The 27,999-nt window shown below is 40.2% G+C and overlaps 2 protein-coding genes across 2 annotated transcripts in view; one reads left to right on the top strand and one right to left on the bottom strand.

The window, feature by feature from the left end:
* The window catches only part of LOC136051374 (uncharacterized), a 397,884-nt gene that overhangs the window by 339,027 nt on the left and 30,858 nt on the right, over positions 1-27,999 (bottom strand). The window lies entirely within an intron of this gene.
* Positions 7-27,232, top strand: BCLAF3 (BCLAF1 and THRAP3 family member 3). Its single transcript, XM_065741435.1, has 12 exons — positions 7-159; positions 7,729-7,802; positions 9,312-9,890; positions 10,234-10,893; positions 12,782-12,960; positions 13,564-13,678; positions 13,868-13,931; positions 14,745-14,863; positions 16,551-16,665; positions 20,716-20,811; positions 24,594-24,749; positions 26,347-27,232. Exons 2-12 carry the CDS (start codon positions 7,762-7,764, stop codon positions 26,374-26,376), a joined length of 2,154 nt encoding a protein of 717 aa, XP_065597507.1. The 5' UTR covers positions 7-159; positions 7,729-7,761; the 3' UTR covers positions 26,377-27,232.

Below are 27,999 nucleotides of genomic sequence, written 5' to 3'. Positions count from 1 at the left end.
CCGCCCTTTCTCTCCGCCGCGCCCGTTGGGAGCAGTTGCGGCCGGCGCTGCCGCCGGGACCCGCCCCGCCTCGCCGGGCACCTGCTCGGGGCGGAGCGGCGGCGGCCGGAGGCCGAGGTGGCGGCGGCGGCGGCGGCTCCGGAAGCGGCTGTGCGGGCGGTGAGTGCGGCCGGGCCTGGGCTCGGGCCTGGGCTAGGCCCGGCGGGGCGGCGAGGGCCGGGCAGGGCGCCGTGCGGTGTCAGTGCCGCAGCGGGGGACGGGGCGGCCGCGAGGGGGAAGCGTTGGCGTCCGTGCGGGGAGGAGGAGAGAGGCAGAGGTGTGGGAGGGTGCTGGGGATAGAAGGTAGGCTGCGGTCATCTGAGACCCAGGGATGGGGCACGGGGGGGTGGAGGACGTGGTAACAAAGACTTTTCCTCCGTCACGTTCATCTTTCCGCTGTGCAGGACTGCTAGGATTTCTTAGGTGTTATTTTAGGATTGGTGTCGATGAGGTGAGCTGCATTAATTAACTTCCCTTAGTGGCACGCCCTGTTATCCTGATAAACAGCTGTCTTAGCGAGTGTCCGTGTACTCACTCCTCCACATCTGCCGTTAGCAAAATAACTGGTATTTCTGCCAGGGCTTTTGTAACAAACTTTCCCTCCGCCTGTTGTTTAATGAGATGGGCCTCGTGGGCGTTCACCTGTCAGGAGGCAACACGGGATGGGTTCTCCTTCTGTCCCGTGTACAAGTGGGCTCTGCAGGGAAGGAGGGGCTGTCCTGGGAGCCTTCCATCAGGGCTGGTTTCTCTGCACAGCTCTGGTTGTCCAGGTCCTTGGCAGCAGCACCTGTGTGTGGTGTTGCTGATTCTACAAGGCTTCCGAGTAAATAAGGGATTTCTTTCTGCTTTTGTGACTTAAGATTAAAGTGCAGACATCTCTGTTACTACAGTTGATGCCTGTTGGATGGCGTTCAGTAGGCAGGAAGTTGTGGTTTTTCTGTTTTGTTTTTCTTAGGCTTAAATAATAAGACAATGAAGGCATGAATTTTTAACGTGCTTCTGACATCTCCTTAGAACCTAGTAGAGAGAGGTGGCTGGGGATATTACTGTGAAATTGAAGGCTCTGTGGTAGTTGTGAGTTAAAGATCTTTCATTCGGTATGTTGCAGGAAAGGCTAGTGCTTAAAACTCTTGTTGTTGCTGTTAAAAACAGACACACACACACACACAAAAAGGTATTTATTTCGTAGAATTATGAAATGATTTGAGTTGGAAGGGACTTCAGAGCCCACGCAGCCCCAACCCCTGCTGTGGGCAGGGCTGCCCCCACCAGCTCAGGCTGCCCAAGGCCCCATCCAACCTGGACTCGAGCGCCTCCAGGGATGTGTGAGCAGCCTGTGCCCCTGGGTAAAAATTTCCTTGGAAGGTCTAATCTAAGCTTGCTTCCTTTTATTTTAAAGCCATGATCCTTTGTCCTTTTGCTGCACTCCATGGTGCAGAGTCCTTCCCCATTTTTCCTGTAGGCTCCTTTAGGTACTGGAAGGCTGCAATGAGGTCTCCCCAAAGATTTATCTTCTCCAGGCTGCGAGCCCAGCTCCCTCAGCCTGCCTCCTTAGGAGTGGTACTGTGGACCTGCTCCTGCTGGGGCCACAGAGCTGAATACAGTATTCCAGGTGGGGTCCCAGGAGAGCTAAGTAGAAGGGAACAGTCACCTCTTAAGACCTGCTTCTTTTGAGACTGAAATATGTAATTTATTATGTGATACAGACTTACTCTGGTCAGTCTCTTCGAGTTCACATTGTAATCTATTTTTTTTACAAAGGTAAGGCCTTGCTTGCTAATTAGTGTCATTAAATGGGTTAGTTTTAAATGAGAGCACGCTGAGCTTAAGTTACACACTCAGTAGATCTGCTCAGGTATTTTTATGAAATGAAACTATGAAGTACTTTCTGTGTATCTCAAGGAGTTACATACAACTCGTTTAGTGGCTCAGTAAGATGTATATACTTCAGGTAGGACTGTACTTCCCAAGGTAGGTCTTCATCATGCTTTGAGTGTAAGGGGAATAGTATTTTCTGTGTGTTTTTTCTTTTTTTATTGCTGTTTTTTGTATTTCCCTGTATAGTAAAGTAGAGGGGAGTGAGGCCTGGACACAGCTCTGGTATGGGGTGGTTATCTCACCACCACGAGGCTTGGATACCTGCTAGTGGTTCTTGGTATGGAGATGCAGCCTGTGTAAAGTCTGCTTTTTCTTGTGTCAAGTCAGGGAACATCCCAAGTTGGAAGGGACCTACAAGGACTGTGGAGTCCAACCCCTGGCTCCACTCAGCACCACCCCAAATCCCACCCTACGTCTGAGAGCGCTGTGCAGATGCTCCTTGAACTCCGGCACTCGGGGCCGTGCCCCCTGCCCTGTGCATCCTGTGCCATGCCCACCGCGCTGTGGTGCAGCACTGTCCCTAACCCCCAGCCGCCCCTCCCCTGACACAGCTCCATGCCGTTCCCTCGGGCCCTGTCGCTGTCACACAGAGCAGAGCTCAGCGCTGCCCCTCCGCTCCCTGGGAGAGCTGCAGCCGCCAGCAGGCCTCCCCTCAGCTCCTCTGCTCTGCGCTCAGCAAACACACAGGGGGTTCAGCTGCTCCTCATTGCATTTTGCCTCCCAGATTCTTCACCATCTTTGTAGCTGGATAAAAGCTGAAAAATAGAGAGCAAAAATTCTTCAAAGCAGAGGCATCTGAGTTCGTGGGAGGCCAGAGCTGTGCTGATAGCTGGGAGGGGAGCTGACAGAATGAGGGATCAGAGTGGGCTTTGCAGGGGTTGTGGCTTGGCAGTGCAGTGTGCTTGGTGTGACTGCTGACTTGTGGGGCTGGCTTCTCTGTCTGTGGGCTACTTTCTCTTAGCCACTTTGCCACAGGTGGTTTCCAGGGTGATACGGACTGGCCAAGGAGATTTGGTTAAGGTGACGTGGTGCTAAGATACGTCAAGCCATAACCTTGGACATGCAGAAGACTCTTTGAGAGGAACAAAAGCCCAGGAGGAGGAATCCGTAATTTCAAAAGAGCACTCATCAGATATGAGAGTGGTGAGGAAACTGCAGATGGAATTCAAATCTAGGTCTTTGTCCCACCCCACTCCCTGACTTGTTTTGCCCAGTGAGAACACGGTGGCTGTGTCATACTGCACTGACACAAATCAGATACACCAAAACTATTTATTAAGTGTATTTTGAGCATGCTCTTGCAGGTATGATCTATAATAACATGTATTCTAAGCAACCAGCTCTTGACTAATCGGTATTCCTGATGTGGTGGCATTAATTAGGGTGGGTAAGGGTAAAGTTATACACACTCTAGGCAAAGTATATTAGGGTAGGAAGTGTTAGCCTATCTGGTCAATGTGTCTGTCATGAGCTGGGAACTGAAGGACAATGGGGTGGGGGTGTGTGTACTGGGGAGGTCTCAGGCCAGCTGAGAGGAGCTCCAAAACCTGTCTTCCAGTGTCCTGATTGTATACCCTTCATACATGTAGTTTACCGTGATAAGCAAGAGGGTCCAAACTGTTACAAGGTATGCAATCTAAGATATAGGCAGGGGTATGAAAAACACATGATCTTAGGAAAAAGCGGAGAAGCTTCCTTTGGTTCCTTAAGACCTTGTTTTCAATTCCCAAAAATGCGAGGGATTGTTTATATGTTAACCTTCATGCAGTTTTATGTGCTCTGTGTTTTTGCCAAAGGTGCCATATTCTTCTTTCCCTGACAACTTCTGGTTCAAACTTCTGGTTTCAACACAGGCCCTTGACATGAGTACTGGGCCATGTGTTGTTAGGCATAGATAAGGTGGGTAGAGATGGCTGGAGGTGAGGTGAGTGGAATGACAGAGGCATAGCTACTGCCTCATCTGACTTGCTAATCATCTGACCTGATCTGCTAGGGGCAGTTCATCCAGAGCATGGTTACTGGGCCTGTGCCTCATCCTGTTCTCCAGTCCTGGAGACCTCTCTCCTGCAGCAGACTGTGCTTGGTCCATACTCCACAGTCTTTTGCATACATTTGTTATCTCTTTGTTGCCTATAAAAAGAAATGGTTTAGAAATCCCTCAGCTGAGTTTAATTGCCTTAACAGTATGTGTGTCCTTGACTTCAGCAGTTGCTCTAGCTCAGCTTGTGAAGCTGTCACATGTACTGCCCAGAGGGAGTGTGTTAGGAGTTACCCCTGGGGCTAGCAGAACCATCAGCCAATGCTGGGTGCCTGTCTGACAACCATCAGTCAGCTGGAGTCATTTCTGCCTTCATCTTGGAGATTCGTGCTGTTGTGTCCCTGTGCTGCTGGCTCTAGATGCAGGAGAAGGTCTGAAGTGAGGAGTGTGAAGCAATTTGGTTGAAGCCCAACTCATAGCATCCCGTTTTTAGCCCCAGCAAGGCTCGTGGCCATGCATCAGGGTGAAAACTGGGAGCTGGGGTTTGGAGGTTGAAAGCGTTGAGTAGCAAAATGAGGGGAAAGTGGGTGCTAATGTGATCCAGCAGAGTTCTATCAGCCTCAGCATGCAATGACAGTGTCCAAGCCAGTCTGGGAAGCACTAAGCTGAAGGTCACATGAAATCTACAGCAGTTCAGATAGGTTCTGGCTAGTTTGCTGGGAGATGTGAGTGAGTCTGTACATATGCTACTTCTGAGGCATTTTCTGTTGGAGGTGAGATTTGTGTCTGTCTGCCAGCTTTGCTAAGCGCAGTCATACTTCAGGAAGCAGGGTTGTGTGTCATGATTCAGCTCCCTGTTTGAGACTCCTTTCTGAGTTGCAGTGTCAAGGGAATTTGTGTGCTCTTCGAAGAGCAAGGAAGGCCTGTGTCTTGCTCAGGCGACAGCTGGGGACACGCACACAGCCAGCTTTGACTCTGCTATTGTAACTTATCTGTTAGAAAAGTTGCCAGTCCTCTGTTTCTTGTTTAAGGGTAAGGTAAAGGGCTTTCTCTGTTGCAGGCTTTAAAATCTTTACATTGTCTGGATTGCAGCTGAGGATTTGATTTGGTTGTATTTCTGTCTGACGATCGGCTGTGGCGGTGTTGACAATCAGTTTCTGGTTTCTCTTTCTTGATAGGGACTGCAGCACTACACGGCATGCTCTGGCATGTCCCTTGCAGTTTCTGGCTGAACCAGAGAGCCATATGAAAAGCTTGCAGCTGCTCATTTTCTTTAGAGTGAAAGAGTAGTGAGCTAGGTTGCTTTTTCAGTGAGGGTCAGCATCTGCCTTCATGGCTGCTGTGTGACCCAACTTACAAAATACTTGCTTAGCCCTTCCTTTTGTGTGAGGTTTGGGAGGCAGTTGCAGTGACAGTTGGGCTAAGAAATGCCTCCCATCACCACAGGGGAAATGACAATTAAAGTGCAGCTCCTTGGTGGCAAACACAGTCTCTGAACTCGTTCTTTGTCTACACCTTAGGGTTTCTTCTATCATCTGTGTTGTTGATGATGGAAAGTACCTGGAAAGGTATGTAAAGCGGTTGACAGTTTGTGTTCCGTTTACAAAGGGTTAACTACTTCTGCTGTGTCCCGTCCTATTTGTAAAATTGTAGCTGTTTGGGGCTCACTGGTGTTGGGACTACTTGCATTAGTGAGAACTGCAGTTCAATTCAGCTGGATAGCTGCAGTCTCTGGTGTGGTTTCTTTTAGTGCATGTTTCTTGCTGGAGGAAATCAAAGAGCTTGGAGGCTAGTTTAAATCAGGGAAGCAGGCTAAAGGCAGTTTCTCCTTAGAGACATTGCCTGATTCCCATTCCAAAAGTCAAGGCAAAGAAAATAAAAGGTGGGATTTCCCATTAGTGATTTAAGACTACCTAGCCACAGTTACTGATAACTCCTGCAATGAGTCACTTACTGTTGTGATGCAATGAATGTGAGGAGCACTATGGACCTAGTAATATTACTTCTTAGTTAAAACCACTTTTGCACGCTTTTATAGTGATGGTGTCGTATAAACTACAATGAGAGGAGTTGGTGAAATGCAGAATCCAGAGTAAGCAGGTCCTGGCATCTCTGGTACTCAAAATTAACTTCCTGTTTGAAAGCTCAAGGAACAAATTTTGTGTGCCGTCTTGGGGTGCTTCTTTCTTGCTTCACTATCCCTAGCAACAGCTCTCAAAGCTTTATGCCATGCCACATAAACTCATTGCAGAGCAGATACTGGCATAGAACATGAGATCTAGAATTGTGCTATTACTGTGTCTGGCAAATAGTTGTTCTGTTAGATTATAATCCAATTTAATGAGTAGGAAGTGAACGTTTTCAGAATTTGCCTGAAATGGAGCAGGTTATATCGATGGTTTGTCTAGTATCCATCTGTGGATATATTTTGACCAATTAGTGTGATGTGGGATTGGAGAGAACATGTGTAGACACGTGCATGTTTTCTGTGAATCTTAAAGCTTGCTGGTTTGGCTTTTTTGGATTTTGGTTTTTATTTTTATTTTTTCTTCCCCTCTTTCCTTTCTGTTTCGGTTCATTGGATAAAAGGTTTAATTACAGAATACAGATTTGAGTGCTTTGAAGCATCAAAAAGGCTATAGGTGGTGTTTCTAGAGTAGTTTTCTGTCTTCCTGTTCACCTGTGAACAAGTTGGTATGATAAATAACACAGCACGTATGGAACAACACTGACCTGTACACATTCTTCTAGTTTCCAGTTTCAAGTGGCTGGTTGTTCATTAATTTCAGAACTGTTGATGGAGAACCATTTTTCCTTTTGTTTATATTTCTGGCTTTTACAACGTTTTGCTGTAATTAGGAGCTGTAGGCTTGGGTATGAGGTTCAAACTCCAGCTTCTAACTAATTACCTGATAATTTCACTGTTTTAATCCTCGTGTTTGCTAAATAATGAATAACAATTCAGTTCTTGTTTACTTTGTTCCTGGTGCGCTTGTTATGTCCTTTCTTTACTTGTTTTCCAAGTGTTTAGTACCTTTTCTTGAAGAGCACTGAGGATAGACTTCACTGATCTCTTTCTAACCCTTCTGTGGGGTTTTTGTTTGTTTGTTTGTTTTTTGAGAAGGGATGCCCAAAACTGCTTCCAGGATTCAAGAGCAGTCTTGTCTAAGTAGCAAGTTATTAGCAAGTAAAGTACAGAAATGAATCCTTGGTAGATAGTTTCATTTGGATGAAATGTGGTTAAAGCTTACAAAAGGTTTATACTGATGTAAAAATATTGGTGTATATGTTCCAAATGTGAAGCTCAGCACATATAATTACTCAGTGAAAACAGATAAACTTCATTTTAAAACTAGCTCACTGTCCATCTCTGTCATCATTCAGTGCCTCCTAATATTTACAGTGTGTTTTTTTTATTCCTGCATATTGTTTGTGAGATGAATAGTTTAAACTAGAATTAAAGTATAGGATGGAGGGAGAGAGAGGTAAAGAATAGCCAAACATTCATATTCTTTACAATAAATGTGTCCTTCAAAGTGTCTCTCTCACTGCAGGACAGCGGCTTCTTGACTAAGGCTGCAGCCATATCAGAAAACCAACAGGCTGCTTTTTCCTTTTTTTCTTGCAAAAAATAAACTGTGTTCTAAGATTAGGAGTTAGGATAAAAACTGCTTTATTAAAAGAACAAGAACTATAATATAAAACTTGTTTTAAAAAAAATGTGCCACACCCCAACCTTAATGTATCTAATAATATCCTAGTTAAAAATGTGCTCCTGTTGCAAACTGTAGTGAATTCTGTTATCATACCAGTGAACTGTATCATTTTTACAGCTTCAAGAAATTCATATAAGCACGTGAGAGAAGATGACAAGATCTAGATCAAGATCACCACGATGGAAGCAAAGGTAAACGCTTAATCTGTAACTCTACTTTTGTTCTGAAATGTAGCTCTATAGAAGGATATATAGTGAAGGCTTCAAATGCTGGCAAAAGAAACTGCCTTCAGAACTGTGAAGATGTATTTTAAAGACTCATAATTTGTTTCCCAAATTGAATAGTTTCCATAACGTTTTTTCCAAGTCATAATTTTATTACTGGCTTTTTTTGAACTGGGAAGATGAAGCTTTAGCTCTTGCTGAGAACCTTGTTAGGCTTGAATGTTTTGGGAGCTGAATTTGCTTGAAGTACCAAACTCCAAGCACTGAGCTAGTTAAACATATTTTCACTCCAGCCCCACCTGAGGCCTGTATGTTGCTTATGTTTTGCCTCTTGGTCTTGGGCAATCAGGGAAGTTTGTTGAATAACACAAATGTAATTTTAGAGAGATCCTACCTACTTCCACACTATATGGAAGTTTGGAAACATGTTGTTTGAGTGAAGAATGGGGAAATGCCTGAGCTCCCATAACAGTGCAAGCCCTAACCAAAACAATCAAAGGAATTCTGGTGTGGCAGCATGGTATTGGTAGTAGTTTTATAGCTTATATAGTTTCATGACAAACTAGGTTCTGATTTTGAACTTGTTTGCTGAAACAGAGGAATCAGTTATGTCACGTATTTGCAATATATGCATAAAGGAAGTGACTTCCTTGAATTCTCTTCAAATTCTATTTTCTGAAATATACAGTGAATGCATGAGTACATTGGTTTGGTTTTGGTCTGCGATTATTTTCACGTTCTTGCTAGTGATTTGTGCTGCTTTTCTTTAAGTAGATTTTGGCTAAAAACACTCAAGTTGCTTTCACTCTTGTAACAAAATTCAAAGCTGAGAAGGGTGCTACTGAACTTTTAAGAGCAAAAGCTGCACTACTTGTGCAGATGTATATATGCATGTACACACACTTGCACAAAAAGACCAAAACAGCCTTTCTTAAACTTTTTTTTTGCAGTAAAAAATACCTGTGTGATGTTTTCAGTAAAATGTCTTGTTTTCAGTCCTTTTTTTTTTTTAATCTTAGCATACAAACAAAGCCTGAAAACCTTGTGGTTTTCTTCTTCCTTTTTCATGTTTGTGTTTTTTCTATTTTTTTCTTTCCTTTTTTTTTTCCTCTTGGTCCTGAGACAGATAGGGAATGCTTCACAAGTGTGAAAATGCATAGCAGTTGTTTTCAGTGTAATGGAGACTTCATATACATTGAAGTATTCTTAGCTTTAAGCAACAAAAAAGAAATCTACAAGAGGAAAATGGCTAACTTAACAATATTTTGAGCGGGTATTTTTCCTGTGAACACTTTCAGTAGAGTTGAAAGCAAGTTCAGTACTCTAGCTAGACAAGTGACACTGAATATCTTGACTGGTTCTAAATTTTTCTTCCCAGTTGATCAGAACTGCACTTCTTTAGGAAATAGATGTTGTCGTTAAGAGGCTGATTCAGTTTTATGGAACTACTCAAAGTGAACTTTATTTTTGCCTTAGGTCCTTATCGCCAGCATTTAGGAGTCCAGAGCACCACAGGCAAAGGCATGCTCATGTTAATTATGACTGCGAATATAAGAGCTTTCGTAAGGACCTAAAGAAACCTATGACTTGGAGAACAGATGATGAAAAATATGGACAAAGCAATTCCAGATTTGCACCTCATGGAAATAACCACCAGAGAATGTATGAACGTAGATCACCTTCACCAAACCTGAAAAGAATTCCCATGGAAGATGCTTATGGTCATAAGCCCTACAGAACACATTCGTCAGAAAGAACTGAAGGCGGTAGGAGATGTCAGTTACCACCAAAATACTCAGAAATACCATATAAAGAGCACGATCGGCCATTTTACCAACACAAAACAGAAGAAAGATACACGTTTGAACACTACAAAGTCACTGGAAATGAAAAAGGAATTAAACCTTTTCACAGACCGTTAGGGGCTTCATGTAAGTTTGAAAGAAAATGGCACGAAGATGACTTGAGGCACCAGAGATTACACGAAGAGAAGTATGGTCAGTCACCCAGAAGAATTTCTGATGAATTTACATCAAGGAGCTCTTTACAGAAGAGGTATAGGAATAAAATAATTAAAACCTGGGTATTGTGGTGTAAAGCCTCAAGTGAAAGTCTGTTTTCATTATAGTTGAAGATAACCACCTTGAAACACGTTTGCTACTTTGTAGTTTAATTATGGGCGACTGGTATTAGTGAAGTATTTGTCTTTTAAGTAAATCATATTGCTGGCTAGAGTATGAAAGGATAATGTGTCCCTCTTAAGAGCCCCTGCACATCCGTACCTTGGCGTGAGGGATTATGGGTTAACTTGCCACGCATTCTGCTGTCCAACATTCTTCACATATAAGTTCTCACTTTCTTCTCTAGTGCAAGTGTAAATTGCTTTATGTCAACACAGGTATCCTGAAGATCACGATTACAGAGAATATGGGCACGCGTCTAAAAGGGCTAAAGAAATGGAGAGGTATGACGGTGGAGAAGTAGCAAGAAATTCCAAGTGGAAGCAAGAGCGTTCTTTTCCACCCTACCAAGAAAAGGAGGAACAAAGAAATCTGGGTGCCCAGTCACACCGATCCACTGAAAGGGAGTACTCGGAGGGATCTGTCACAAAGATAGCCTATGAATACAGTCACAAACGGCGCAGGCACCTGGAAGGGGAGAAGTCTTTTTCAGATGACAGAGCTCAGAAGTATGTGAAGCAGGAAGATCAGAAATACGGATCTTCTAAGGGCGCCTGGGATAGCAAAAAGTTAGATTACTTCAGTGGTGGAAGAGCGAGACAGACTGAAGAAGGGCATGTCGAAGTCCCTGCTAAATATAGTTCGAAGAAGGGCTGCAATGCTTGTGTTAACTCTTCCAAAATGGATGTTGATCTGAGACCCTTTAAAAACAAGCAGAAGGAAAGAGTAAGGAAAGAAGGGGAACTCAGGAGAAAAGGTGATTCTTCCAGTAGCCAGCGTGATTCAAGTCATACTGTTTCAGATGTGAAAGCATCTGATGTCAACTGTAGGAGGGAACATCTCACAATCAAAGTGGATATGAAGAAAACGGTGAACAGGTACACCCTCAGTTTCCCCCCACCTGTTCTTTATTCCAGTCTGCTTACAGTTGATGAATATCAAAGGAAACCTGTGTTTCCTTAGGAGGTGACAAAGACAAACTAAGGTTGTACCTTTTTGATTTTATTTGGTTGAAAACGTTAATTTGTTCAGGCTGGAAACTCGCTGCCTGTTTTTGTTACAAAAAACAACCAACAACACGCCAAAAAAAGGCTAGTTGATGTCACAGGAGTCTAGTAGCAAGTGGAAAGAACAGAGCAGTTTGTGGCCAATACAAACTGTAATTAAAGTTGCTTATTATGAGTGGATGTGTTATGTTTAGTTAAAACAGACAAAATCAGGAAAGTCTAACCCTGTGCTTTGTTCTGGGTCGTAATGGCTTTTTTGACTACCTGAGGAGTACCTCATCTCTTTTGAAAACCAGGAAACCTTTAAATGGCATAAATCTCAGGTACACATTCAGATGTTAAAGATCAAGTCCAATAAAGCTGTCAAAAAATTAAATCCTTGGGTTATGTTATTTAGTATTGCAGCAAATGAAATAAGTCTTTTGGAGACTCAGAACCAAGAAGTATTTAACAGAGTACATTTTTATCTTGTGTGCAGTACTTCTGGTTGCCTTTAGCATTCCTGTTGTCACCTAAATTGGAAAAAAGGGGTAATATGGAAACCTAAATGAAGAATACATTGTAAAGACTAGGCAGCTTGGATTGTATTGATATTTCAGGCTTTTTTTGGTTAATTGGCTCACCGTTGTAGGTGAGGATAATAGCAGCAATCTCTTTTGGAAGCTGTTTGGTCTTCATTTTGAAGGTATTTTACCTCTTCCCTCAAGTAAAACATCTGTACCAATGTTTTTCCAGTATTTCAGAAATGTGTAATACAGTGGAGAGCTATAAAGACAAGTTACTGTTCCCATGTGAGGAGTTAATATGAAAGACCGAGAAAAGGGAGCAATTCTTTCTTTCTAAATGATAATGCAAAGGAAAAAAAAAACCCTTAAATCTTGCTGCTTCTTTGTGGAAGCCTGTGGAATGATTCCTATAAATAGTAGTCTCATGCTGCTATTGAAAGTCACGTACGATGGACATGGTAATTATTTATGAGCTGAAGAAACTACTGTATTGAATACAGTATACTTGATGTGCAGGTTTGCCTTAACGCAACAACAAAGACATTAGCAGGGACTACATGGCTAATTCTGCAGATGCTGATGACTGAGAGCATTCATGCTGCCTACTTTAGGCATTTAACAAACACATGACTAAAAATGAGCTGAGAAGAATGCATTCTTTATAAGCCTTGGGAAAAGGTAGGCAATTCAAATCATCTGTAACAGATTCCTAAACTGAGATTGTTTGGATTCACTCAAGGGCATTTTCTGGAGACAGATAGCTGACTCCTGGGACTTGTAGAGGCTGCTTCTGGTGCAATTTTTGTATGAAATTCTACTCTTACTTCTCAAATACAGAATGGGCAGGTGCTTTATCACTTTGCAGGGTGAACAGTAAAGTCTTTGTCCTAAAAATTTTATGTGGAATATGAGTTCTCAACTTCTTTCCAAATAGCAAGTACTTCTAGTGCACCAAGAGCAGCAGAAATGTTAATGCCAACTTCCTTGTCTAAATAGTTCTTAGAAAGCAGTGCAACATAAATTTTGTATCACACTTCACTGAAACAAGGATTCCCAGAAGTGTAGTTACAGCTGTTAATCTTGCAAGTTGTAGTTTGGTTGGTTTGTTTTTTAATTAGAAAAGAATAATAAATCAGTTTCACGGCACTTTATTCCTAAAAGAAACATCTTAATTTGTTTTGTTCTACTTCTTTGTTTGAAATTTTCAAGTATTGAGTTCTTTTGAAGTGAGCATCTCCAAATTTCTATTTTAGGGCTGCTTCTAGTCATACCACAGACAGACAGATGTCACACGATCTGGTTGCTGTTGGCAGGAAAAGTGAGAATTTTCATCCAGTGTTTGAACACATGGCATCTGTAACACGTGGAGTTGAAAACGACCCATCGAGAGAATTTACTCAGGAAATTATCACAATTATCCATCAAATTAAAGGTGGCTGTAATATTTGGGGTATATGTATGTATTTATGTATTTACAGTTACTAAAAAAAAATGAATTAGGTATGCTGTTCTTGTAAATATCAAGTGTTGTTTCATTTGTTTTTTATCATTCATTTAAGGAGAATGTAGGTTGAGGATGGAGCATGTTGGTTAGAAGGTTTTGCTCCTTAATAGAGGTATTGCTTGAGATTTAACTGCTTTTCTAGCAAGTGAGAGGAGTGGGGAAAAATAAAGCTTTGTTGTAGTCACAACTTATTAGTTACATATAGTTCCTTTAATTTTTCAGATGAGTTTCTGGACTGCCACGACATATGTATTGCAGAACTTTATTTGCAGCTTCTAGTAGTTGCCACAGTAGAGCTTGATAAATAGTTAACTGTCTTCAGCTTAATCTTATTAAATAAGAGGGCTGTCTGAGTTGAGCTGGCCTAACCTCTCATTTGAGGATGTTAAACTGCAAGTGGAAGTAGTTTGAAATTTAATCTCAGATGTTGTCTTGGCGTCATTAGCAGTTAATCCTTTGAACAGTAAAATTTCCCACAAAACACTTGAAATAGTGCACATAAACATTCTTGTATTTAATGTTTTCGCACAGCAAATTATTTCACATCTTCTGAAATAACTCTGCATGAACGGTTCTCGAAAATCCAGGATAAACCAATTCCAAATATGAATGAAGTGAAAAGAAGTTTGGATCCGGAAATTCACAGGTAATTGCTGTGCCTCTGCCTTGATGCAAAACGTTGAGGCAGTTAATCTTCAGTACGTTATACGTAACGTAGCTGGAGTTGTTTTTTTTCACTGACTGTGAACTACCTGTCCATAATCTGTAAAGATTCTGTGATTGGTTAATAATCTGTATTGACATTGCTTGCTCTCTTGTGATTTTGCTGTTTCAGGAGGATTGACATGTCTTTAGCAGAGCTTCAGAACAAACGAACTGTCCCATCGGAATCTCCTCAGGTATTATTTTTATAGCCAAGTGGAAATTAATATGGGTGTAACTAACACTTTTTCCCTTTGTATTGTTAAGCCACTTTTTATATGCTTTGAAGACCACTAGCAATTCTGTTTCAAAAGGAATGCACACAACTGTATTTACAGATACCACAGAGGTGGAAGTACGTTTAGTAAGTAGAATGCAGATGTGTTCTAGAATAACTGGAGTGTGGTTATTACTGCTGCTTCAATCCCTATCTATTCTTAGCATAAATACTACGTGGGCAATTGACATGGATTCTAATTTCAGAGATTGGAAAAACCCTTAGTATTTTTTCTGTGCTGATATTAGGTTAGCCCAACATACAAATTGCCATTCTATACAGAACATGCAATTTTATTCCATGCTTTTATCCAGGGATGTGGGATTTTGTTTCCCCCCATTAAAACTACATTTACTGTAATTTTGTTTTATATTTTTTATGTAACGCTAACAAGTGGGGTGTCACTTACTAAACAATAGTAGACTTTCTTAGTATCTACTGAAGTTTGCTGATATGTAGATATGTACAATACATAGAACATTTATTTATCTGAAATGTCAGTGTTCTGTTCAGTGCTGTTCAGAAATGCATAATGAGGCAGATGGTGCAAGAAGGTCATTGTTTGGGAGTAGCTATTGCTTTGGACTTTGGATTCTTGGGCTGATGCACATGTGTCCTATGCCTATATGGTTGGTTAACAAGATTATATACTGAATGAAACCCTTGAGGGGCAAATTAGGTCAGTGTTCCTTTATTACTAGCTAACTTGGCTTCAACCCTTCCTCTCAAATAGAACATCATAAGAGTTTTAGAAGATCCAAATGATCTACGCCATGATATAGAAAGGAGAAGGAAAGAGAGATTGAAGAATGAAGATGAGAGAGCATTTCATACAGATGGTACAGCTCCAAGGTAATTAGCTAATAATAATCATGTTTGCCTGAGCTTGTTCTTCTTGTTTGATTTTATTGATGCTTCCACAGTTGTGTTCAAATTTATTGTGATTTTTTTTCCTGAATTTTGACTTCAATTGTGACAAATGTCAGTGAAATTTCAAATTTCATATGTAATGGAATATTATGTTGGTATAGGTTATTTTTCTACTACTACTTTATTGATATTTTGTTTCATAATAGTGTTCTAGAATGACTGTTCTTGTGCTACTCTGAGTGTTTGTGATGGAATGTCTGATATATATAATCAGAAATTCACGGTGTATATATTTAATTTTATGAATTAGATTTTGGAATTGCCTTTTACTTCTCTGATTTCCTGCAGCAGGTCTACTAAAGATGTATGGCCCAGAGGTGTTTGCAAACCTCAGTCATCCTTTTTTGCTTTTGATGTTAGGATTATGTAGATGACTTATTTGTGCTAGAGGTGTTTATTGAAGAGTTGCCAAAGTGTAATGAAATGCATCTACTCAGTAGTCACATCTTGCAAGTATGTGAATATATTGCTATTTGTCCATTTTAAATACAGTCTGTAACGGCAAATAGTGGCAATACGTGCATATTTAAGGAAACTGATTTTTAAAACTGTAGAAAAAGAATTCTTGTTTAAGATTCTTTAAAGTAAAAGATGAAAGTTGTCAGAGGAAAAATAAAACCAAATTATTGGACTTCTGCCTACAGCATTGTATTTGCTTGATGCTGTATCTTCACTATGCGTTTAGCCCAGTTGTCTGGTAAGGCTTTTTCTGCTACCTCTGCAGTGGTTACCTTGCTTTACCTTCTATATGTACTACTTAAAGTGGGAAGCTCATGTTTCTTTATGAAGTGTGGCTGCTCTGAAGCTTGATGGGGACTGGGGGGCACTTGGAGTTGCAGCACTGATGGCTAACGTGTTTGGAAACTGAGGGCAGTAATGGATGATGGATAGTGTCTTCCTGAAAAACAGGCTTTTTCACAGTTCACTTGTGAGATCTTGACCACGCTTTATCAGCTAGCCTGTTGTGCCTTTTTTGTCCTCTTCTATTTTGCACGTTATAGGTTTGGGAACTGTACGTTTTGGATTCTAGTAATTACTTTTCATGGTATATGTGTCTTATTTACTGGTTGCGGATGTATCCATAACTAGCAGTGTGCTCAGTAACGAACAAAACCAAAAAAGAGCCAGAGCTGTAGTGTACTAGTTGAGGATGAAACAAGCATGTGCAGCATCGGGGTATCTGTCAGAGCTCCTGTCCGATTTGGAATTCGGGAAGATGGGAAATTTTGTGCTGCTTCAAAGGCAGCACAGCTTAAAATCGCCGAAATGTAAAAAGCGTCTTAGCCAGCAGAGGGCGATGGTGGCCAGGCGTGGAGGCGTAGCTGAGGGAGTCGGGGAAACTTCTTTGGATAGTGAGGCTTTGAAGAGGGCAGAAGTCACGGTTTGTTACCGTTGCGTAAGAAAATGTAGTTTATTGTGTAATTCTGTGTAGTTTGAACTGGGCTTCAGTCGGAGGACAAGTCATTTACCAAATATCTTAATCTAAGATTACTTAAAGCCATCACTTTACCATTTCTAAATGGTACCAATGTTAAAATAAGGTCATTCAAAATTCCAGGTGTTGCTGTGTTCTGGATCTTAATTATTCTCTCTGAAATTATTCTCTCAGGAGTCAGCAAAGCTGCAGCTTTTCAAGATTACAAAACTCTCAACTTGATGGCTTCCAAAAGCCTATGAGGTTCATTAAACCACCTTTCAGGAAATTTATTGGGAAGCCTCACCTGGTAAGCCTAAGTCTAGAAGTTATTTCTGCATATTTTTTTTGTCCTTCATAACTGACTTTCTGCTGCACTTCTTAGGCTGATATGATTAATGATCTATGAGCTTTTTCCTTTTAATTTCCAAGTGACTCTTTATCTTTGGACTTGCTCAGTGTAAAAATGGTTCTAGCTTCAGTCCTAGTGCAACGGTATTTTCTCAGTCATCTTTTGCAGCAAGAGAGCTAAAATAACTTTTATCACCAAATGCTGGCAAAAGAAGAATATTTATTTTGCTTTTGAACACTTCTGCAGTGCTCTAAAACAACTTTGCTATTGTGTCTTTATAACCTCGCGGGGAAGTTGCCAGGAGTTTATCTTCTCAGAAAACTAGTTTCAATTGGTGTTGTTGGGTGTGTTTACAACGGTAGCAGTATTTTTTAAGGGACTCTGGAAATAAGGTGCTCAACTTCAGACTTCTAATTGAGTGGCACGAGCAGGCCAAACTAGCTTAAGAATTGTAATGATTTACTGAACTTAAATGAGTTAAAATGTTTTAGTAAATAGTACAGACTTTATTTAATATAGCTACATGCAGTACAGGTTCTCGAATGATGCATTTCTCACACTTCATAGTATGTGCATTATCTGAAGCACAAATCAGAAGGCGTTCTTGTTGAACAAATAACCTGAAGTAATATGGAGTATCTTGGGAAGGGGAGCTACTTGTCAGTGCAGAGGGAAGATCTGAATCTTACTTTGTGTCATTAGCATTCACAGAGTGCTAAAGTCAGAAGAGGCCTCTGAAGGTCATCTGGTCCAACCTCCTGCTTAAGCAGCTTGCCTGGGACCATGTCTGGCATTGTTAGTCTAATAGTGCTTTCCCTCATGGGAGAAGTTTTGAAATATCTTGTATATATGAAATGTAGATGAGATTACGGAAATGCCTGGAACTATATTCCTAAGGGTGTAATATTTTACAGTGGAATGGGCTTCCAGAAGATGATGAAACCTTTAAGCTCCATCAAAAACAGTTTTTATGTAGTTGAAGTTGTGATTGTCGTTGAAAGCTGTAAGTGCAAAAAGACTCAACGCAACAAGTTTTAAAAGCTTAAAAAAAACAAACAAAAAAACCTGAAGACTTAAGACTGAAGCTCTATGAACATGCAGCAATACCTCCTGAACTAATACAGTAATTGCAAAATGATGTGAGACGTTAATAACTCAACCTCTATTTCAAATTGTTGGAACTGCTAAAGATTCAGGAAGACTGCATTTTGACATCTAGTAGCAAACTGACAGCATGCAATTTTTAAATAGTTTTAATGTCCCGAGGAGCAATACACCCCAGCGAGGAACTTAACCAATTCAGAACAGCAGTAGCTGTGAAAGCATAGGTACTAAAAATGCAAGAGATGACTTTTCATGAAGTCAGCCATCCACAGGTTAATTTGCAGACAAAGTGGGAACATTTGAACACCTTGCTTTGCCATCCGCACGCATCGGTAGAAGTAGAATGACTCAGTGCTCACCACCTGGCGCCTGGTTTATGGACTTCTTGAGGATGTGTCCAGAGTCTACTGAATAGTGCTTTTTAATTGCATCTTCTGTTTTTGTTTTTGCTCGATTCTTCTTCTGCTCCTTTTGTTTTCCTTTTTGTCTACTCTGTTTGATGCTTAATATGTGAAGTAATGCAGAAAGAACACAATCTCGTCTCAGGCAGAAAAGATTAATAATACAGCCACATCTGACATCTGAGATGATGTAAATAGTTGAGCTATCTAATCTAGCTACTATAGTGTGGTGTTCCCTGTGGTATGCAGACAAGCTGTGTCAGACTGATGCCTATAGATGGCCTTTCCTGAGGTAGTTCTTGAGGATTGGGTGCTATGGGGAGAGATCTTGACAAGCAGTAGCTCAAGCTTGATCCTCATATGCTTGAGGTACTAGCGCTGCTCTGCTACTTATTTAGGGAGCTTGGAGCTGGAGCAGCTTCCAAGCAGCCAAGTGTGATTTCAGTCAAATCAGTCTTGCTTTGGAAGAGAAGTTTAGGTGTGAACACTGTACATTAGAACAGTGTTGTTTCCAGCATGTTAGGAGGTCTAAGGAACATGACCAAAAGGCAGTACATGGAGAGTACATTGGATTTAAGAAGTAGTTTGTTGTGACTCCTGAACTTTGATGTTGGGCCAACCATATTTATTAAGTAGGAAAGATGCTAAAATGAAGCATATATTAGTGGGGCACAAAAAATGCATGAAAATACTGAGAAAAGATTGAAATTTAAACAAAGCAAGAGCTAAGATGATAGTTGTTGGATAAGAAAGTACTTAATGGTTTAGCTCATTCTTACAGATACTTGAGTTGAAATTGTTTGCAATTGCAAGCAGAGCTCTCCAGTCTTTGTGGGAAGCTGCTTTATACTGCAGGAGAGAGGTAGCAATAGCGTGTCGTGTCAGTAAAATTGTAGAGGTGTGGAAAAAACACAGTGGAAAAAGCATGTAGTAGAAGTCTCTTACCACTCTGTTTAAGAGTGTTCTGCCTATAATTTTAAAAATCAAACCCTGGGATATCCAGAACTCCTCTTAGGCTTATTTGCTTTGGCTTACAGGTAAATATAGAGAGGGGAAAAAAAAAGTACGTCAGAGATCCAGGTTTCAAGTGACAAGACTAAGACAATGCATGAATGCCCCACAGATATGTTTGAGTCTGTGAGGAGTGTGGTGGTGCTCCATATTTAGCTAAGACAAGCTTACTTTAATTCCCAAAGATCTATTCTAAGTCCACTCCTGTCAAGGTATTTTCAGAAGCTAAATAGTTGACTTGTAGGCAATTATATATTCTTCTAAAAATGCTATTTTAAATCTCAGTTACAGTTAAATTGGATTTCCACTGTGCTCTGTTGCATTTATTAGCCCACCAACATTAGAAAGCATACACAAACGTTTCTGCTGCTGGAAAGGTTTGATATATTGCTGGAGAGCAGAAATTCCTGAAGCAGCAAAGCATTAAAATAAACTCGCATTTTATTATACAGTGGTTGCTTATTTGAAAAAAAAAAAAAAAAAGTTCTTAAGCTCTTCTTAAAATGTATTTTAAACTGTTTTAATTCATTTGGGGAAAAATAAGGAATTTAGCAGTGCTGGGACTCACTGTGGTTCTTAAGACTACTTTTAAGAGGAACAGGGAAAAATTGAATTTGTCTGAGAGTTCATTAGCAATTCAGTTCTGTCTTCAGTAGGTGACTTTAGTGCAGTACGTGTCAGTGTGCAACACTTGTCAGTACTTGTATGCAGTGATGGGGGAGAATGAGAGCTGTATAGATCCTTTCAAGGTAACTGCCATGGGAAGAGTTGGAAAAGGTGAAAGAACATAGTGACTGGAGGGAGTGCTCTGTTTTATGCTACCACGACCGTTTGCCTTCAGCTTTCAGTGTGTTAACACAACAGTTTTGATACCACTTGTCCATGCCTCTTGTCCTTGAGATCAGGTATGTTCCTGTGGCTGGCGATTCTTCTCCAAAATGCTATTCTGTAATACGAAGTTAAAAGCAAAATAATTGGAGGGCAGTGTGCTACAAATTTGTTGGCTGGTTGCTGTGGTGCTGTGTAGAGTAGTGATGCCTGTGTATGCTGCAAATACTCTAAACCAGTGGTGACCATATGCTAACCAGGAGTGTCCAGAGTACTTATCTTACTCTTAACTCCTGACTCAAGGAGTGACTGCTATAGCAGTCTATTACGCGTGCTGTGTGCTAATTGAGGCATCTGTTCTGAAGGGGCAGGGATGGAGAATCCTAATTGAAGAAATCTGAGCAGGTGACAACCCAAGAGAATGATATTCCAACATGATTGCTTGTATCATCTTTGGCTTTGGTGGGCTCTGCCCTCACTACAGCCAACCTGGACTCCAGGCCCTTTGCTTCTACTCTGGTGCTTTCAGACAGTGTTGTGTCAAATATCACAATGCTGTGAAAGGGCTACAGTATATGTTACTGTAACCTGGAAACTGCTTTCCTTTATCATTTAATAATTTTAAGCTAATAACTAATAACTTTGCTATCTGTTTTCATGCTAGAATTCTTACTATTCTTCAAGAACAAATGATGGCTTCCCACATAGACATATTAGAGGACGCCTTGAAAATACAGGACCCATCAGGAGACACTTTAAGGTACACTTCAGCTGTTATCAGTATTGTGGTACATAAATTGTGATTTTGATCCTGTTGAGCTTTGTAAACAGACGCAGATATGAAGGTATTAAATGTTGTGAAAAATAGTGGCAATGTAGCCTAATTGCTTCTGCTGACATAATGGGAGGAAAGAGGGCTGAGTGGATTGAGCTGAGTTATTCAGTATTGTATCTGTACAGCTGAAAGAAAAAGAAGCATCCAACTAGATTTATTTATATCAGAAAAAAAGCTTTCATTTTCTCCTTTAAAATTACCCCTACTTACTATTTAATAAGTGTGTTCTCAGGAGTAAAATAGCACACAGAATAGGTATTGATGCTTCTTGTTGTGAAGATAGTAAAGTTTAAGTTTTGGCTAGACTCAGCAGCTAGTGGTTTGGATAACAATTCAATGGGTAGAAGGGCTGCTCTGCTTCCTCAGGCTAAGTATAAGGGAACTATTAGAAAAAAAAAAAGCACCAAAGGGCAGTCAGTCTGCCAGAAAGCTAAGCTGACACCATCAGAAAGGGCTTACTGTGTTGTTGTTTAAAAAAAGTCAAAAAGACTTTCAAGCTGAAGCTTAACAAGTTAAAAATGTCAGCTTGTCATAACTCCATCTTAACATATAAAGGTCTCATAGCCTGTTAATCAGTATTCCTTCCTGTCCCCTCCATATTGCCCCTTTATAAGGGATGAGTGGTTATTCAGCACTGTCTCACTGAGGCTATGTTGGTAGATTATTTAAAGCAGCCTTCAGTTTCCTTTATTTTATATCAGAATAACAGAATTCTGTTGGGGACAAGGCAAATATCAGTCTGCTTTAACTGCCACTGCCTATATATATGAAACTGAACATTGTTGTATCCAGTGATTGGTTCCACAGTGCTTTAATATCTGTTGGGAAAACAGAAACCACAATACCCACAGTACAAGTGAAAATGCTGTATGTGAATAGCACATTATTACTGCCATGGAAACAGCACTGCTGGTTTGATTTCATCAATGTTCTTACATTTAATTTCCTCTTGCATAACTTAAAGGATTTTTCCTGACCATGCTGTTGCTGAAGCCTGCGTAAGGAAGGTGATTAGATACTCAAGAGCCTTCATTGGATGAATATTAAAAAATATATTATTCTCTCCGATTTTATGTATCGGGAAGTTCTAACCTAATAAGCCAAAAAAAGAAAGAGGGAGGTTATTCATACTGGTTTAAAAAGCATATGGTCTTGCAAAAAGTTTAACGTACTACAGAAAAAAATACTTTAGAGCGACGGTTTCATAAAAGATTTGAAGAGATCTTAAAAAAGCTTAAATGATCTCTAATAATTTTGAAACGTTGACTGTGATTCATTTCAGTGGGTACATGTATGGTAATCTTTTGAACTGAGCTTCATTCTGTGATTTACACAGTTCTGTGTATTAATGGCTTGCTCACTCTCCTTTCCTACCTCCAGTGGCACTAGGGAATAGAATAGGGAGAGCAAAAATAAGGGAACTCAGGGTGAAATGAAGATTGTAGAATCAGAACGGCCTGAGTTGAAAAGGACCTCAAAGATGATCTAGTTTCAACCTCCTGTTGTGGGAGGGTTGCCAGCTACTAGAGCAACAAGGCAACCTGTTCCGGTGTGCCACTAGTTAAGTAATGGTGAAGGAAAAGAAATGATGCAAAGACAAATGCTTACCACATCCCACAGGGAGGCTGATGCTCAGCCAGCCTCCAAGCAATGGCTACCTCCCCCAAAGCTCCCTCTCTTCAGCATTAATTATTGAGCATGACATTGTAGGGCATGGAATGTCCTTTGGTCGGCTTGGGTCAGTTGTCCTGAATGTGTTCCCTCCCAGTGTCTTGCCTACCCATGGCTGGCTTGCTGGGGGGCAAGCTGAAGGAAGAGAGAGCAGTTAATGCTGTGCTCAGCCACAGCCTGAACTCTGCTGTGGTGTCTGTACTGTCAGTCACCAATTGAAACCATGTTAGTGTGGACTGCTGTGAAGAAAATCCTAGCCAGGTGCAGTACAGTGTCAATATATTAGCTCTTATGGACTTCTCAGTGCTTGGAAGTCATCGGTTCATAGGCAGTGTGATTATTACCAATTATAAAATGGAATTTATATGGAATTAGGTGTTGCTTCAGCTTTTTTTCTTTTACCTTAGGCTGACATTGAGTTGTTTTTCTTGCACCTTAGATTACCTCATTTTACCCTATATGTCTGCAGTACCTACATACCAAGCATGTAATCTGTTAACTTTGTCTGCAGCTGATTCTGCCCTGTTAACACCTTTATTCCTTTTCCTCCCTTCTTGTGCAGATGCTTGAGTTGAAACTGTATGCATAATCTCACTTTCACTGTCTTGAACCTTTTCTGCTTTTATTTGTTCTGCTGTGCAAATGCAGCAGCGTGCCTCTGAGCAGACCTCTTCCTAGCCACCCGTGTCAGAGCAGAGAACCGCAGCAGCTGTTGGAGAAGTTCAGACCTCTGCTGCTGTGTTCAGTGGCTTAATATAGCATTACAGATGTCCTTCAGCTTCTCCTATGGTGTAGGTTTGTATCTACTCGAGGAATTTATTTGCACTTTATTGTGCTTGGGCTCTGATAGATCTTCAGTAAAGGGGTTAAACAGCATTTACTATCCTTCTCCAATTATGTCCCCTGCCCACAAGCACCACGAGAGTGACACTGGGGACTGATGGGGCCAGTTTAATGCTCACCTCTACGCAGTAGGTGGCTGAAGTGAACTGTACTGTTCTGCACAGTCCTTAGTTTTTCCCCAGCTATAGAGTGGAAAAACTGGTACCGAACTTATCACAACCTCAGAGCATGTGATTTTTCTTGAAGTGATCCTTAATGTGTAAAGGAGACTGGTTTCACCAGAGTAATCAAGCCATGCTTAAAAGGGCTGTTTCTCTGTTGTTTAGTTTCTCTTGCACTTGAAAGCTGTTTGTAGAGCATGACAAGTATCTTATATCACCATAATGTTTCCTCTTTTTTTCATGTAAGAACTCACCTTTTTTTTTTTATGTGAATGGGGAGAAAAAAAGCTTTGACGGGTAAAGGTCTGCAGGAATGTTTTCTGTTACTATCACATTTGAAAACTTTATACTGCATGACTGGAAAATTATTCAAAATTACAGTGAATATGGCTTTTTTTTTAAGACTTCCATGGCTTGTTCTGTTAGAGACTGGAGTGCATAAGGATAAAAATCTGTATAATTTTAACTGCTGCTGTCAGTGTTGGTCTTGCTGTATCGTTTCTGTGAATTTATAATACGCTCATCTGTTGGCTCTCTGTTATGTCTGGTCCCGTGCTAGGTTAACATACAGTATTTCAGTCTGTGGGTGACAAAAGAGCAGAGTAAGGAAAGTAATTAGACAGTCTTATGGTCTGAACATAGACCATAAATAGTCATGCTAATTGGTACCTGAGAAAGTTACATAATGTACAGCACGTTTGCCCGCTGCAGACCTAATGTCAGTGATTTTGGTAGCAAGTGAGGTGCTGTTCTGATTGATGCTGTTTTCCTTCTAACATTTTCCATTTTTCTGTAAAGGAGATGATTTCAGATGTTTTAAACAGTGAATGCAATATGGCAGTTATTGGATCCGCGTGGTAGCTGGTGTTTGGAGGAACAGGAAGCTGTAAATAAGGAAAAGGCTCAGTACTTGCTAATGCCTATTCTTGCTCAATACTGTAGGTGCTACATGTGTATATAAGTCTGAATACCAACTGTTGAGTTTTGGTGCCTCATTCTGCACTTTTTCCCTCCCATTTCCTACCATTACAGAGCAACTTTGCAGATGGCCGTTTGCAATCCCATTATAAATCAGGCTTAGTACAGAAGGGCTTATATATTCAAGCTAAGTACCAACGGTTACGTTCTGTTGGCATAAGGGGATTTACCACTAATAAATACAGAGATGGATTTCTGAGGAAAGAAAAGGTGAGTTGGTTTGATTTCTTTTTCACTTACCCCTTTCATAAAAACGTGAATATTCAAATGGTTGCCACAGTCTGCTCCAGTTTTTGTGTCCTCCTCCCCCCCCAGATGGGATATTTTGGAATTGATTTTGCACTTATTTCCCCCATGGTTGCTTATTTGTGGTGTTCCCTGAGATTCTCTGATTGATTACTGTTCCAATATTCTCTTCTTGATCTGTTTTCTAATCGATAAGAGAAAGTGGACCTCTGTAAAAATGTTAGATCCTCTAAGGCTACAGTTTTAAGTTAGCACAGAGAGTATTAATACGCTCTTTGATTAGGTCTGTTTCTCTTTTTTCTTGTTTAATCTCACATTTGTCACATGCTTTAAAGTGCTGTTCTGAATAACGCATCTTACTCATGGTGTCTGAGTAAAATGCTTTAACAAACAGGCTGAAATAATTAGGCACATCTGCCTTTTTTGATTTGCAGCATATGTGAGACAGTAATAACACAAAGTGAAGGACTTTTGAACTGTAAAAAACGTTACAGCTTTTGGGAGAACAAGTAGTTAAAACATTCTAAATCTTTTCTTAAAATTGATTAGGATTGGAATTGTGTGGGGTTACTCATGGCATCAGAATTGGATTAGGTGACCTGCACAGACCCTTCCAGTTACGTGTTCCTTTGGGAATTTGTACGTAGATAGCCACACAATTACAACACTAACAAGTAAATACACTTGCATAATAAGCATTAGTAGTTGGATTAGAGTTGAGTTCTTAGAATGCAGAAACATTAATAGGTTCTTAGAGCTGTTTTAAAAAGTGGTTTCCAGACTGGTAGAAGAATGAGGAAAGAGTGGAAAAATAAACAAAACCAACCAACGAAGTCTCGAAGAAAACTAAACATGTTAAACAGGTTGGTTCTTGCTAAAATATACTGCTGAGTTGATTTTAAATTGGAATGGGCTCCAACAAATACATCGGAAGGGCAAATGGAATTGGAAATAATGGAAAATAAGTGTGGAAGGCTTTTTTTTTTTTTTTTTTTCAAAAAATGACAGATCTGGAATTGTGGCACTTGATATCCATTTTCAATTTTGTTGTAGTGAGCTTTCCCTCGTTAATTTCCAGTACTGTTCTGTAATTGGATATTAAGGTTTTTGTCTGGAACTTAGTAGAACATTCTTAACAAAATCTGTCTCCTGGAGATTATGATCTCAAGTAGAGAAACATAATAAAGTCTGAATATTGATTTTTGGTTGATGAGGAAATTGAGTATCTTCAGAAACAACTATTCTTTACGTAGCATTTCTTTCTTCATTTTGTAATTGTAGCATTTCATCTTCTTCATTTTAAGGTAGCGCTTCCCTTATTTTGCGTAATTACAGCTGTCCTTAAGACTTGTTAAACTGGTGAGAACACTTCTGAGTTACTTCACCCTTTTAAAACAATTATGTAGCTGCGTCCTTTAAGACAGTCTTTACAGTTGTGCTGTTTCAATCTGTAACTTAAAGACTTTTTACTGTAGTAATACAGTAGTTACAAGGAAGTTGAGGGCTCATTTCTTTGCTGTTAAAAACCTGTCAGTAACTATTGTGTTCTTTCTCTTTGTAGGGAAATTTAAATATTGGGACAGAAACCTGAACTGTGCTCTGATTCTGAAGTTGAAACATGAAACACAGCAAAGGGAACATCTGTTCACTTTTTGACAGCTTTGTCAAGACCTAAATTGGGATAAAGGAACTAACCCTGTAACTTTCTTGATTAAAAAATAACTTTATTTTTCGGTAGGAGAATGCTGCAGAACTTTTTTACAATTTTCATAATTGCTTTTAAACTACAGTATTCAACTGAATTGTTGTAGTATGTACCTTTAGTTCCTTCTGCAAACCAGTCTCGAGTAAAGAAGTCACTGAAGGGAGTCTTATTTATTGATTACTTTTTCTCTAAGCATGATGTTACAGATGGAACTTGAGTTGTTATACCCAGAGGTTTATATGTTCAAAGTTTATTGCTTCTGTAATAAAAAAGGAAAAACAAAAAAAAAAAAGTGCCTGAATTGTTTGGTAATAGCACATAGCTCAGGATTTTCCAAGAAAGAAATGACCTGTTAGGTTGTGCAATAGATCTTACGCTTCTGTTCAGTCCTTTCCATAAAACAGTATTTTCTATTACTTCATTTTAGTTTAATAATATTCTTGGGTTTCTGACATGTATATATGTTTGTAAAGTGTTAGACTGTTGAGACAATATTTGATTAAAATGAATGGTAACAGGCAGGTACGTAATGTCCTTTAGCAGTAGTTTGTAACTGCACTGAAGGCATGTCGGGTTTGTTAGAGGGTTAGTTGGTCTGTATTTGAAGTTATACTGTCTCATATTTTTTCGATGTATGACATTCTCGACCAAGCCACATGTTCTCTAATCTTCTCTTAAATGACTTGGTGGTGGCTTCTTGAATTCAGAAATTGGGGCCTGAGGTGTTTAGTTGCAAGGCCAAAAAAAAAAACCAACCAAACAAAAAACCTAAGTTTTTTTTTATAAGCATGTATTCTAACAAAGCTGTTCCTAATTGAAACTGCTTTAAGTGCAGATAGCTTGTAATTTTGTTCAAAATCCCAGTAACTCTCCAGAGCTTACAACGCTTCAGAGGAGAATGTGTTGCTATGCTGTATGCGGAATTTAAATAGCTCAACATGTTTTCCAGCAGCTATAAACGATATCGTGCTTATTCCCTGTTTATAGCTTTGCCTTAATATATTATATATAGTAGGGTTGTGCATATGTATTACAGATTTGTTCACTTTTTTTATTACAGGTAAATTAAAGATGTGTAAGAAGTAGTTTTCAGATAACGCATCCTTATTTGTTTTAAGAAAACATTATTTTTCATCGTTTCCAGGACAGTGTTAGCTGTAGGGAATGCAAGCTAGTGTGTATTATTGAGGACAGGTCAGAATTCTAATAGTGGGTAGGGATAGAGAAAAGGAAATTTGTCTTTTGATGGAAAGTCACGACGTGACTTTTTCTTTGTATGATTTTTTTGTAGTATTTCTTTTTCTTTCCCCACAGTGCTTCCCACAGAGGGATTGTTTATTGGAAGCACAGGTATGGCTCGGAACAGCTAAAATATTGTCCCTTAATCTTCATTCATGGGAGGGATGTACTGCTTAGTGTTTGTAGAAAATAAGTAGGTGGGAAGTGTGTGAGATTCATTGATGCTGTGCTGAGTCAACAATAACACCAAGATGTTTTAAGTTTCTAAAA

This window comes from Cyrtonyx montezumae, unplaced genomic scaffold (assembly GCF_038088225.1).
Source record: "Cyrtonyx montezumae isolate F1298 unplaced genomic scaffold, pur_monq_1.0 scaffold_3, whole genome shotgun sequence".
Taxonomy (NCBI): domain Eukaryota; kingdom Metazoa; phylum Chordata; class Aves; order Galliformes; family Odontophoridae; genus Cyrtonyx; species Cyrtonyx montezumae.
The sequence above is the reverse complement of the archived record's forward strand: the minus strand, read 5'-3'. Positions and strand labels throughout refer to the sequence as shown.

Excerpts from the sequence above, each read along its gene's own strand:
- BCLAF3 (XM_065741435.1), top strand. The coding sequence starts at position 7,762 with ATGACAAGATCTAGATCAAGATCACCACGATGGAAGCAAAG. Across the intron at positions 9,891-10,233 it reads AGGAGCTCTTTACAGAAGAG|GTATCCTGAAGATCACGATT; the intron begins GTATAGGAATAA and ends ATGTCAACACAG. Across the intron at positions 13,932-14,744 it reads TCCCATCGGAATCTCCTCAG|AACATCATAAGAGTTTTAGA; the intron begins GTATTATTTTTA and ends CCTCTCAAATAG.